Source organism: Pezoporus occidentalis, unplaced genomic scaffold, assembly GCF_034315485.1.
Source record: "Pezoporus occidentalis ecotype Australia unplaced genomic scaffold, CSIRO_AGI_Poc_V1 ctg130, whole genome shotgun sequence".
NCBI lineage: Eukaryota > Metazoa > Chordata > Aves > Psittaciformes > Psittacidae > Pezoporus > Pezoporus occidentalis.
Genome location: NW_026913104.1, coordinates 1,291,693 through 1,305,625, shown reverse-complemented (window position 1 = coordinate 1,305,625; position 13,933 = coordinate 1,291,693). Strand labels below are relative to the sequence as shown.

General features: G+C 40.9%; 1 protein-coding gene across 9 annotated transcripts in view; it reads left to right on the top strand.

Moving 5' to 3' along the window:
* NCAM1 (neural cell adhesion molecule 1) overlaps positions 1 to 13,933 on the top strand; it is a 104,408-nt gene that overhangs the window by 79,304 nt on the left and 11,171 nt on the right. For all 9 annotated transcript variants that reach the window (XM_062608656.1, XM_062608650.1, XM_062608655.1 and 6 more), the window contains 2 exons: positions 8,756 to 8,880; positions 10,639 to 10,819. In XM_062608656.1, coding sequence (XP_062464640.1) covers positions 8,756 to 8,880; positions 10,639 to 10,819 — 306 coding nt within the window. The remainder of the gene's footprint in view (positions 1 to 8,755; positions 8,881 to 10,638; positions 10,820 to 13,933) is intronic.

The following is a 13,933-nucleotide window of genomic DNA, read 5'->3' as shown; positions in this document are numbered from 1 at the left end:
AATATCTTACAGGAGAGAGGACTGTGGGGAGAGGGAGCATTGCCCCGTCTTACCACTAATGCCCTGCCTGCATTAAAAGGTTTAGGACTACACAAGAAGCCTATATCTGAAGTGGGAATTGGATTCAGAATCCCTCATTTCTTGCTCAGAACATTGTTGGTAAGGTAGCCATTCCTAGTGAGACTCAGTCAGGCAAGCAGATGATTCCATGCTGGATCTGAGTAGCCCAAGTTAAAAATAGCTAAAATTTGCGGATTACTTGATTTGTACATGAAATAACTATTCTGCAATGTCTGATTTAGTCTACCTGTTAAGAGTTCAGTGACGCATCTTCCTGGTACTGAGTGGATGTATCAAAGACTTGATTTAATCTCTACATGTAGGAGATTTATAGTCAGTCACTTGCCAATATGAAAGCCAAGTGAGTATTTGCAACAGTCCTGGAAGATGAAGAAAAACACTTAAGGAAAAGATATGTTTACATGGTGCATATGTGTCTTTCGAACAGCTAATCATTTCTACAAAGCCAAATGCTTTTCTTTTGATTTACAATAATAAAATCAATGTGTTTCTGTGACTATGGTCTTAAAGATGAAGACCTCTGTGTTTACCTGTACTAGGTTAGAAATGGTTTATCACTACTAAATGGAAAATACTAAAAGCATGAAGCATGTGATTATCTGGGGGAGAGGATAGCATGGCTAGTCTAGAAGTGTCAAAGGAATTAAAAATACTGCATTCATGACTAGCACATTCCATGGTCTTAAATAGCGCATGAAATGTCTTTTTATCTGCCAGTGACCACAGCAAACGCTTTGATTCTTGCAGTATTTTTCATGTATACGACATGCCAAACCATGATTTGTGATGCATCTGAAGTGTTAATTATTCTGTATTGCTGAAGAGAAGTTTTAATTTGAATTTGATGGGGTGGAGAGGGCAAAGGGCAGGGGAAAAGTGGCAGCTAGCACATCTGCGAATTAATCTGTTATTTCTTAGGAGGCAGGAACTCTCATAGAATCATAGAATGGTTAGGGTTGGAAAACTGCTTATATGTGGAGTTAGGAGATGCCCTCACTTGTAAGGGAAAATGTTGTGTTAAATGTTTTGTTCCTTAAAAAGATGTCTTTTTTTCTCTGGGTCTTTTTACCCAGAGAAGATACTAATAGCCCATTCAGGGTGAATATTTTCCATGCTCTTTTGTTGTTTGGGTAGGTGGGGGAGTTGTGTGTTTGTTGACTGGGAGTACATTGGGCTTTTTAAGGGTGAAAGTTCCCATTTTCACCTACTCTGAAATTCCAGCTCTTACACTGGACAGAAGCAGGTCTGACCTTTCACTGCCGCATTGTTTTTTGTGTACATAGTCAATTTATGCAGCTAGCAGACACATTTGTTTTATGTGATATGTTGTTCTGCAGCATATGAATATACTGTATTCAACAGCCTAAAAGGGCATTGGCACAAGGCAGATGCTCTTGGAATTTTGGATCATTTGCTGCTGAATGATCTTGTGTCTTACCTAACCTAACCTCTGTGGTTAAATGAATGAAACCAGGAGCACTTAGAAATTGAGAGCTGCTGTGTAGCCTCTTGAAGTCAGGAAAATGAATAATGAAACTAATTAAAACCTAATGAAGCTGAAGAGAGTTTCCGCACTGACTTGAGTGACTTTTTGACTTTATGTGATCAATAACCTATGGGAGATGTCTATAGTATTGTAAGGGGTTTGGGAACATGTATCTCCTTGGACTTAATCCTCTTAGGTTGCTTGGATAAATAGTTCTGTATCAGCAGCCAGTAATAAAGTTTTTCTTTCAGCTCTCTCCACTGTGGAACCTGTTTTAAACAGCAATGTTTGAGGTCACTTGAAAAAGTTGGGGTTTTTTTCAGTTAAAGTACTAATTTGGGTCTTTCTTCTACCTGTCTCCTGGTTTTCCAGAATCTATAGGAACTTGTGTCATATTTACTAGATAGTGGCCAAGAGATTCAAAAGTTGCAGGATGAGGGAGGTGGAGGCCACTGAGCAAGAGACATGTGGGTGGAAAGCCAAGTGGTTTTGGATTTTTTATGTAAAATCTTTGCTGTGCAGTGCATCAGTCAATTCAAAATAGGTTGCAGTCTTGGGAGAAAGTTCACATGGGCATCCCAAGGAGGCTCCAGGATAATCAGTGTTCTGACTACCTGATTTCTACTCATTACAACAGGATAAATTCCAAGGTTTTAAGCGTAAGACAGTATTTCCAAATGTCTTCTGTGTCTTAGAAGCCTCATGCAAATTCTTTCAGGTACATTTGTATTGCTAGTTTTGCCCTTGATCTTTATCTAAAGCTTTCTCTCAGGAGGAAGTGATCTGAAAGGCAACTTCTCATACCTGATTTTAAATCTCGGGTTATATTAAGCTTATTGGGGTTTTAGAAATATGTTTCCTCACCGAGTGCCTTTCCAGACAATCTCACAGTAACTCTAAAACTAACTTCCTTCATGATGCACCTGCCTAGAGTTCCGTGAGTCTCTGTTTATAACTAGAGACAATGGATTCAAAGCTTAGGTGTAACAAATCAATTTTGCTTTTTGTACAATCAGTTCTTTGCCCAGTAATGGTATGCCTAATCTTGTCAGATACAAGCACCCACAAGATTAAGGGTTTAATTCTCTTTACATAAAACGAACTGGGAAGTACAAAAGCACTTTGAACTAGCCTCATTAAGATGAAAAAGAGGAACAATCATAAAAAATGCAAGTTATGAAGCAGATGGTAATTGAGGAAGGGAAACAGCATGGAGTTAGCGATGTCCTCAAGTCTGACAACTGATTTTATTTTTTCTTCATTCCCCTCTCATACAGTCTGTGCACTTTCATTTCTTTCAGTAGTGGCTTTCGTCTTTGTGCCATCCTTGTAATTAATTTCCAGTACAGAGCACTTCATTCTCTCCTCCCTGACAGAAAAGCCCCTTGCACGTTGTACATGACTCATGCTATTCCTCGAATCTTTAGGCTGAATGTGTTGGACAGAGCGTGCATACTCTAGAGTGATAACTCAGTCTGACCAAATTCTGGTTGCAGCTCTTGGATTGAAAGCTCGGACTTTAGAAATGTATACACATATGAGGTTTTTCTCTTTTTGAGTTGTTGTTGTTGTCGATAATTAGGAAGACATTTATTTCTGCACAGGGGAGAATACATCACTATAAAATGCCAAGGTTTGTCTTTGCTGAACCGTGTGGGCTCTGGGTTTGATTGTTTCCCCTCTGCTGTCAGGACGGTGTCTGAATAACAATGTATTCCCTTTTTCTTTCCAACAGTGAATTCCTTCAGCTGTCCGAGTTGTGGCACGCGCTCTACAGCCATTTTTGTTCCTCCTTTGACTTGGTATTAATAAGCAGTGGTGCAGCTGTGCCTAACACTTGCAAGGTCATAACTCAGTGCTTTCTGTGATTTAATACCCTTATATTGCAGGCGGTCTTAGTGTCCCCGCAGTGTTTCTGGTATTTACGCGCTGCTTTGATTTGGTTCCTGTTTGATTTAAAATTCTGTTGTGGATTTTTCCCTTGCCCATTGTTTACATCAGTTTTTTAATTTTTTTGTATTTTCCATGTGACCTCCTCCACTTTCCTTTCCACAACCAATCATGTGCGTGCGTATCATGTGCCTTTGTCATGTGGCTTGCATGGTGCTGATGATGTCGTCCACGCTGGTGAACAGAAGGTAAAATACTTTGTTCTGATTGGTTGCATAGATTTGGGGTGAGGATTCCCCTCTGGTCAGTGACCGGGGATCTCCAAATTCCACCACTCCAGAATCCTCCTCCAAGCCTTTTGGTGAAGTCGGTCACCACTGTCTGCATGTGAAGCACTCAACTTCAGTCTTCCACACTGAGCTTGGAAAAACTCAGGGGGAAACAAAGAATCAACAAACCCAAAACCGAGGCAGAAATCACATGGCTCAGTCATTTGCTTCTTTCACTATCGGAATCCAATAGTTGGTGTCCTAGTAATGTTCTAAAACTCCCTGGCATTAACACCAGTGGCACAAATCCTTTTGCCTTTCAGGACACCACTGTGCCAAAGGCTGTGGGTAAGATGTTCATATAATGTGAACTCCATATCTCCTGTTGCTTTAGCAACATTTTGACCCTATAGAGTATGTTTAGATTTACAAGCACAAAAGCACACTATGGTAGCCTATCAAAAGGATCAAAAATGCCTTATCTCTGAAATTTGGTTATTGATAAACATGTCACATTAAGATTTAAGAAATAATTTTTTTTATGAATAAATCTTAAACATAGGTAGAGTGGGAGCTATGTTTTTATGAAGTAGTATATATAGACACAGAGTATGTGATGAGAGCTAGACTTAGCACAATTTGCATCAGAAATACTATTGCACTTTCTTGCCATTCCTCCCACACAGCATCCCAGAGCCCAGCAGAGGATTTAGTCTGAACTCGTTTACCAGCAACAGGTAGAGTAGCTGGTGAGCTCCATGAAATCAAGAAGCAAATGATTGACCCTTACAGGAGATGAAATCGGTCTCCAAGTGTATGGTAATGACAACAATTTCTGCAACGTTGTGATTTTTACAACTTCACCTAATACTCTCTGCATAATCTAGAAGAGGGAAGGGAGGGGAAACTCCCGCTTTTCTGCTTCCCCAACTAAAATAATTTTGAAAACTAGGAAGCAATTGGCTTTTTTCTGTCTGTGAATTCTGAAATCACCTTATTGTTTTGGACCACCACCAGGAAAGAATTTAGGCTGGGTTTTGCCAGGAAAACAAAACTAACACCAGTAACCTTCCCACATGACTGCATGCATGGGAGCAGCTTCTCTTCCCCTGGTCTTTTCCCTCTCTAGTCAAAATCCAGGAGGATTGAAGACTTGGTTATCTCATTTTTGCATGATCTGTTTTTGTTCCTTGTTTTTGATTGTTTGCTTCTTTTGTGTGTATTCTGTAGACTCCCTTCTTTTTCACCCATGTATATTTACCACTCATGAAGATTTTGAATAGGTATGGCTGATACTTTTCCAATTGGCGACACTGTAGGTCACACTCTAGTCCTGTTGCAGAAATCAGCTGCTTCCTTGTTTATGTGTTACAGAAATTACCATAGAATGCAATTGTATTCTGTTAAGCACAGCAAGGATCTTTCTTCATTGCCAGCTGGGCAAGGGTATAAGATCATAGTCTAAAGTGCTGCAGTTGACTAGTAACCAATATGAGCTGCTTTTCAAAGATGGGCAGAAATAACCCATTTGATGGGAACAAGAAGAGATGTGATAAAAAGTCTCTGTCATCTGCCCTGCTGTCACTTCTGGGGTCCAGCATGCATTCCTATGAACTTGTAAATTTTACATCTTTGAGCAAAATCCATCCCATTTCTCAAGGGGAGTAAAGCACAGGGGTGAAAACTTGTCGCTTGCCTTTTGCCCTTCAGGAGTCTCTACTTGCATTAGTTGATTTTCTTGCCGCTGAGCCGAATAAGATGCTGCTTGGCTCAGACGTAATCACTCAGCTTTGTCACACCATAGAGTGAAAGCATGAGATCCTGCATCCCCCCTGCCACAAAGAGAATTCTAAGCAGACAAGTGTTTGTAAATGATTATACAGAGGAAGTCTGGCGTGCTTCTAGCTGTCTGCTCTGAACAAGCAAAATAGCAGCATCGCAAGGGGGATGGTTTAAGGATTCTATGTTTTATGGGTGGAATAGGCAGATTTCTGCAATACATCCGATCAGCTCAGTGTAAGTGAGAGACCCAAGGCATGTAGCACACTTTTGTAATGCACTTTGCTTTTCAGCCCCCATTCTGTGGGGAGGATGCATGTTCTGTGAGCATGAGTTTCTTCTCTAACCTTCTGATGACAAACTTTTCTCTTCAGCTACTGACATTTTGACTCATAGGGATGCTGATTCTGCTGGACTAAACTTATCCCACTAAACTTCTTCCTCCTTTGTTTGAAATTACACACTAACCCATTTTTAATTTTACAGCCCTGTATCTGGATTACATCTGCCTGCTTAAGATAAATTAAATGCCATGTATTTTTGAAGATAAAACTAAAGCATTCTTCACCAGGGCTTGCACTGACACACCTGTTGTGTTTCAGCCGTTAGGAGTGGTCCATATTCTCCTGTTTGAAGAGGATGTTTCTCAGAGCAGAAGTGTGTTTAAACTATTGGGGAAGGAAGGAATCGGGAGCTAGAAACTAGACAATTTGAAGTGAAGAAAATTTTCAGCCGAGAGGGTAATTAATCATTGGAATGGCTGTATATAAGGTGCAGCAGCATCTCTGACATTTAAAATCTATCAAGAATGAGCATCTTTCCAAAGGGTGTTCATTGAAGTCTTAGTTCTTGGTGTTTAATCACTGGGGAAAATTTCTAGTCTGTGTTAGATCAGAGGTCAGATTCTCTACGTACTGTGTTCACTTAACACTTCAAGATCTCTTATTACTAATTACCTCTCAAATGAGGATGGGAAAGAGTACCAAAGAGATGTTGATCTTGTACTATCTAGTTCTGTTTTCATTTAATTATTGATTAGTTAAATAACACAGTTATTGCAGTAATAGCTCTTTCAACTCAGATCAAGCCAATAGTCAAAATAAGGAACCTTTGTGGTGATGTTTTCTTTTAGGATTAAGGAAAGAAAAGAATATAATTGCTTGGTTAATCTGGTATTTTCAAATACACAGCTTCAGTTAGTTGGTAGTAAAGATAAAAATCCACACTTTTGTTTAAACAGTAGCTGGCAAATGTATTTTCAATGTACAGTCACTGAGAAAACTTTTGCAAGCTGGAATAGAGTTCTTGAGTGTACAGACTGTGTCATGGGAGGCTTGTTATGGTGATACAGGCAGAGGCAACGATTTGGAAAACAAAACTAACATGATTAAAAAGGAGCATTCCCTCTTTATATTTTTAAGAGTATTACTATGTCGTGAAACGTAAACCTAAGTATCTTGCATCAAAAAGCTCTGTGTATCCATGCACTGTAATTACCTTTTTAAACAACTGGTATATTAGAGCATGTGTTTGTCCACAAGAAAAAGGAATTAGTTTTCAATTACTCTTTCAGTCTGGGCCTTGCAGGTTTCTCACTGATGTTTCATAAAACCAAAAAAAAAGTGCTTGAATCCCTTCTTTGGAGGGGGTGGGAGAAGGGCTTCAAATTACTTCTAAAGATCAACTTTGAAAGATACTGGAAGATTAACCTTTCTCTTGCCAGTCAGAAATGCATGTGCTTTCCATTAATAGCTGAATACAAATCCATACAGAATAGATTTAGAATTCAGAATCTTCTTTGGAAGAAGCTCCTGTAAATCCGCATGGCTGCTGTTATGTTTCAGAGTTGATCTTAATACAGCTACAGGCTTATTGTTTCCTTTCTCTTTTAGTATAATGCAAATAAATATGTAATAATGCCTCTTGCATAGTAAGCACACTGGCTGTCAGAGCACTTTGGAAATAGGTGATCCCTGGGGTCATATGAGAGCAGGAGAAAGCATGTCTCTAGAGCCATTTGCTGCAGTATTTCTGGGGGAGAGGTGGGGCTGTACCTATGTAATCAGACAGTCTGTGGCTTTGGCTTTTGTTAAGTGAGGTGTTACAGTAAAGGTGCAAGAAGGAAGTGCCAGAGTTGGGACTGGGGAGCTCTGCTCTGTGGGCTGTGTGTGGAGGTTATGAAAGAACTGGCTAGAAAAAGCAGTTGTAGAGACATGGGTGTGAAAGGCTGTGGCTGTAAACACGTGTGCCCTGCAGACATTCCAGTCTCCTGCTGATGTTGGGGTGCAAGTTGGGAAATGTTAGCTTTTTCTTTTAAAAATGGTGATTACAGAAGAGTGAAGATGTCTGCTCTCTCCAGCCTGTATTTATTGGATTTAGTTACACTAGTTCAAGCTGAGTGAGATGTCTTGATGCAGTACCCCTTTTTCCACACTCATTCAAGTGAGCACACCAGTAAGTCTCTGGTCCAGCAGCTGTAAAACCTAAACAACATTCAAAGTGATCCTGCCCCTCTGCTCTGCTCTTCTGAGACCCCACTGTGTGGAGTTCTGGTGTCCTCAACATAAGAAGGACATGGAGCTACTGGAGCAAGTCCAGAGGAGGCCACGAGGATGATCAGAGGCTGGAGCATTTCCCTTATAAAGATAGGCTGAGAAAATTGGAGCTGTTCATCCTGGAGAAGAGAAGGCTGCATGGAGACCACATAGCAGCCTTCCAGTATCTGAAGAGGGCTACAAGGATGCTGGAGAGGGACTCTTCAGTAACTGTAGTGATACGACAAAGGGTGATGAGTTTAAACTGAAACAGAGGAAATGCAGGTTAGATACAAGGCAGAAGTTCTTTGCTGTGAGGGTGGCGAGGTCCCTTGCCTGTTGCCACGTACCTCATCTTCATGTTTTCCACGTGTTTCACATCGGTGTTTTACAACAAAAATGGTGAGGAACTGGTCATTGCTTTCGGATATTCTTGGGGTAGGGTGGGGTCTTTTTCACTTGGACTCTGTTTCAGTACACACAAGAATGGTAATTTGTATTGTGAAAACCAACTACCAAATGCAAGAAATACCGAGTCTTGCAAATATTTGTACCGTAAGCCCAGAATGTCCTCTGTGTCTGGGTCAGAATGAGGCTGATACCCTGCAGCTGAGTATAACAAAGTATTATTCTGCTTTTCATGAGTACTTTTCCCCTAATGTTTGGTTGGTTTGGTTTTTTTTTAACAAATAAACATAAATCCACCGTTGTTTCAGGGGAACCCAGTGCACCCAAACTGGAAGGTCAGATGGGAGAAGATGGAAACTCCATTAAAGTGAATGTTATCAAGCAGGATGATGGTGGCTCCCCAATTAGACATTATCTGATCAAATACAAAGCTGTAAGTATGACTGACGCTCAAACCTGATTTGTATTCAGCCTGTTCAGTACTTAAGGTTTCACTATGTAGGCAGACAACCCTGAAGCTAAGATCTTGTAGGTAGGCCAGTACAGGAATACATGCTGTGCAGGCATGGTGGAAGCGTATAGGATATGGGACGTGACATGCACAGAAGCAACATACAACATCTTTATGTGATTTTCTTTCCTTTCACTTTGACTGTGAAAGGTTATTTCTCTATGCTGTCTTCTGTAGAAGTGTGAGCATACGATAATTGCGTGCACTTAGTATTATTTCATTTCGTACACTTCTGAGATGGGATTGCCAGCAACAATTTAAATAGCTGGGGACCAGAGTTTCATAGTGTAGAGCGTTGCCCTCCTTCAGACATGTATCCGATCATAACTTTCAGTCATTGAAACTGCCATATTTGATAGAGTACTGGCTGCTTCAGTAGCAAATTCTTCTCTAGATTACTGAATAAGATATTCAATGTAGTCAATATGGACACAGATAAATTGATAGATGCTATTGGAAGCAGTTCCTTTAGGCCTAACTTAATCAGCTCTTATTTATTTATGTCATGAGCAGCTACTGTTGTAAGTTGAACATGTCCTTGTTTTGGGTTAGGTGCTATTTGATGGGGTGTTTTTTTTCCTACAAAAGAATATCCAGTCAGATTGCTTAGCGCATCCTTGAGGAGTTGGGCCTTGAGAGAGGGTCAGTGAAAACAGAAAGTTCTTCAGGGCAGCAGAAAGAGCTTCCAGAAGTTATTGATGCTTTTTTCTATTGTCTCCACACTTTCTCATTCTTAGTATACCTGGGGGAAGCTCAGCTTTCCCATTGTGTTTGAGCTGCATAACAGAAGTTTTCTGGCTATTAAGAAAAAAAGACATTTTATTAGTGGCTGAGTCAGATGTGGAACTGAAGTAATTGTGTATTGGCTATCTTCTCTTTATATCCTATGAACAGTCCTTCAAGCAAAGTCACAGAGCACACTTTGCAGTGCAGTATAGAAATGTTGAGTATTTTTTTACCACCATCGTTTTAGGTATCTTAATTACTTGGAGCTCCTTAGAATGGGGAGAGGCTTTGGAAAGTCAAAAGGACAATCTGGTGTCACAGAACTGTAAATTCCAGCAGAGACAGAAAAGTCTGTTAGCACACTCCAGTCACAGCAAACTGCCTAAGCCTGTCTCAGGGTACCTTGGTAGTACCTTGTCTGAGTGAAATGAATAGCTGGATTCCCTGAAACCAGAGTAGGAATTATCAGGGTTACTAGTTGTATGCACCTTTAAAAGTCTGTTAAATGGTGCGGAATAGAATGGTAGTGGTAAGCTAGGCCAGACCTGTGTTGCAAGCTAAAACTCTCAGATGGTTTGAATTTGACATACTAAGACATGAAAGAACATTCTTAAAGTGATTTGCAGAACAAAGACGTACAGAAGTTGCAGCTATTCCTCTCTGAAACAGAAGTAGTGTAGTGAGATGGCAAAGATGAGAGAAAGAACCAAGGGATTTTCTTCAGGTGTGATAACACTGCAGAAAACGGGATTCTGAGCAGTAAAGGGGCTGTTTCGGTATCTCCATGTAGAGCTAACAGCACGTGACACTGAATTAGCTGAGGAGGAGTGTGTGCTTGTGTATAAACCTCCCTACTTTTCCATTTGTTAGTTAGCTGTTACAGTGTTCTCAAAGCTGGCTACTAACATTGTGCTGTGTGTTTTGCATCCCTGCCTGTCATCTGCTGCTCTGCAGAAGCATTCCTCAGAATGGAAACCAGAGATCAGACTTCCATCTGGCAGTGACCACGTCATGCTCAAGTCCCTGGACTGGAATGCGGAGTATGAGGTTTATGTGATAGCTGAAAACCAGCAAGGGAAGTCCAAACCAGCTCACTATGCTTTCCGAACTTCTGCTCAGCCTACTGTCATCCCAGGTACAGCAGTCATAAGCTTTACCATTGTTTTCTGCTTCCAATTAATGCAACAGTGCTGCATCCTTTAATGTGCCTGAGTAACCCTGACAACTTGCTTGCTTAAAGCCATTATCATGATTGGTTACCCATCCAGAGCTTAGTTTTTGCCATGTACATACCTGTACTGTAGTACATGTTACAGTATGTACAGCATTAGCAGTGCACTGTTAGGAATGCTACCTGACAAATCGTTGTCTGACTGTTTACAGGGAATGTTGGCTTCATGTATCAAGGTAACAGGATTGTCAGATGAAAAAAGCAGTGGATAGAAGCCACTTTCTGAAACCAGAAAGTGGGATTTCCATTTCAGACTAAAGCAAAAAAGACCATTTAAATCTCTGGAGTGATGCTTTTCACAATGCAGATTTTGCTTTCAAATCTGCTTTGGGCTTGCTGACTGCTCATTTGTCCATCCAGCTCAGCCTCTGGAGAAAGAAAGGCATATGGAGTTTGCTAGTGGTTGGATCTTTCTCTGTAGATTTTTTAATTAAATGGAGTGGAGATTAAATTATAGTAATTTTGAAACGGCACTGTTTTTATGTTGAGTGGGCATTCTGAAAAACTAAATAGCATTAGAATGCCACTGGAAACTTGTGCTTCAGACAGAGCGTACTTATTAGCGTGCTTAAAAGGTGAGGTAGAAACACAAATGCTGTGCAGAACAAGCAGACACTGTTGGCTGAGATGCTAGGAATTCAGCAGTCTGCTGGAAGTTATTGTAAGGACAGATAGTATTTCTTTTCTACACAGGCAGTAGCAGTGAGTGCACCCTTAAAAAATAAACAAGGGGTGGAGGGAGAAAACCAAACAAGCAAAACCTAAAGGATGAAATTGCTGGACTACCTGTAAATTAAAGTTCTGACTGATCAAGGGCAGATGGATGAACTGTCAAGCTGATGAGTCAGTCAAAATATGTCCTCATTGCACAGCCAGACTTAAGCATATTCTTGCCAATATTGGTGCTGACAGTCCATATTGAAAGGAGTTCTCTGAAAACTGATTTGTTTTCATTTTATCTTCTAGTTTGTTAACTCAGCCTCATGTTTTTCTTCAGCACAAGTAGAGTTCTCTTCAGTCCTTCCCTTGCGCTGAGAATTCAATCCTTGGTCTGCCCCCACTAAACTCACTCCCTTCCTGTCTGAAGGAAACAGCTGAGACCTTGTGCAGTTGGCACGCAGAAACTCCACTTGATTAAGCCAGATAATGTTGTTAAGCATACAAATGAGTGACCTAGTTGGTTGGGGCTTGAAAAATGTGTATGGTAGGGAGGAGGAGGCTAATAGGGCAAAAAAGGTTGGAATGTGTGTTTGACCAGGGCTGTAGTTTTGGGTGGAAGGACCCTCTGTAACTCATTAAGCAACTTACTTTCTGATTCTCATTTTCAACAGCTCTAATACTTACTACCCTCATATTTGAAGGACAACTGTGACTGATGTGGCAGGAGAAAGTGAGGGTAATTTGGCAAAGAGTGCCTTAAGGTCGGTTCAGAGCTGACCAATCAAATGCGGTAGGCTGGAAACAGCAGAAAGTGGTTCCTTTGCACTGTGATGTATCTCCCCAAGGCAAGTTACAAGTACTGATCAGTCTTTTTGTTCCTTCACAGTCCCTTGTGTGCAACCATTGTTGCCTTCCTGTGCTGATATTCTTCTAGCCTGTTACATGCCCAGTGGGACAACAAAGCTACCTGGGGAAGCTGGGATGCCTTACATAGGTGTACTTGAGAACGCTGTTGCCTTTGGAACAGGCAGTGCTCATTCTGCAGTCCATGCAAGTGGGAGGAGCAATGAGACCAGATGCCACTGAGCCCTAAATATATAAGCAACATGGGTAGGAGCCCTCTAGAAAGTGGGCTCAGGTTAGAAGCTGAGTTTGTTAAGTGTAACTTACTTGGCCTCTCTGAAATGATTCCTCACTTAGTCTGGTGTGAACAGGAGCAATCAGGGTCTGAGGCTGCTACTCAGATGTTGGAAGCATTTTGAAAAGCAGTTGTTCCTGCAAATGTGCTGCAGGATTGACCCGACAGATGCAGTTGGTTCTCAGAAGGAATGTGCGTTCAGGGGCACGCAGACCACTGTGCAGTGCAGTGATTACTGCCTATGTTGGATTTGTGACTCTGCTTCTCTAGGTTGTGGGGGTTTTTTTTATTTTGTAGAGGACTTTGGCTTCTGTTAGGCTTGCCAAGGTGTTTCCAGACCCTTTGGTTCTCTGAGCTGATCCCAGGCTAATAATATTGGGGAAAATATTTCCAGAGGGCAGGCTAGATTTTTCTGACACGCAGTCCAAGTCTGCCAAACTGCAGTAGGGAAGAAAGCTGGTGTATTACTTTCCTTTAGCATCCTCTTGTCATTTTCATGGTGTTTAGCTTTTACATTTCAATTTCAAAATGAGCTATACAGAAGTCGGAGCAAGTGCCTCTAACATGGCATTGCTCTGCTTGACAATAATAGTTAGGAATTTCCTGCACACAAAATGTGTATTTATTACGTAGTCCTTTGTTACCATTATCTGTGCAGTGTCCTTGAAGTGGTTGAAAGGATAAAGGGTATCATTTTCAGTGATAATAATAGTTGCATTGGGGTAGTTTACAAGCATCTGGAAGGCTAATGTTAAAAGTCAGTCCTGTGTTCTTCAGACCTTCTTGCTTCTTCAGGGTTTTAGTCACCTGGATCTATCATCCAAGGCAAGTCCTTGGTACAGCAGGGTTTGGGGAAGGACTTTGACAGGCAGGTAGATTGTCTGCTACACAAGAGCTTTTTTCTTTTTTATCCTTCGACTACATAAAAGGCAGTGTTGTCCCTTCAAATACCAGATAACCATTTTCTTGTGTTTCTTGCCAAGCCTTCTGTTCCATCATTTCTAATCTCATTTGCTTGCAAACCCCATAAACCCTGACTTGGACTTTGCTCTGCGGCTTTGGGCATTGCTGAGCTTCTGAACCGGCCTTTTTGTCGGTGTGAATGTGCTAATGCTCTTCTTTAACCTTTAGCCATTTTAATTTACAAAATTAAATAAACCTTTTGATTCTTATATTTTCTATATTTATGACCTAATTTTTTTTATCTATTTTTTTCTCTC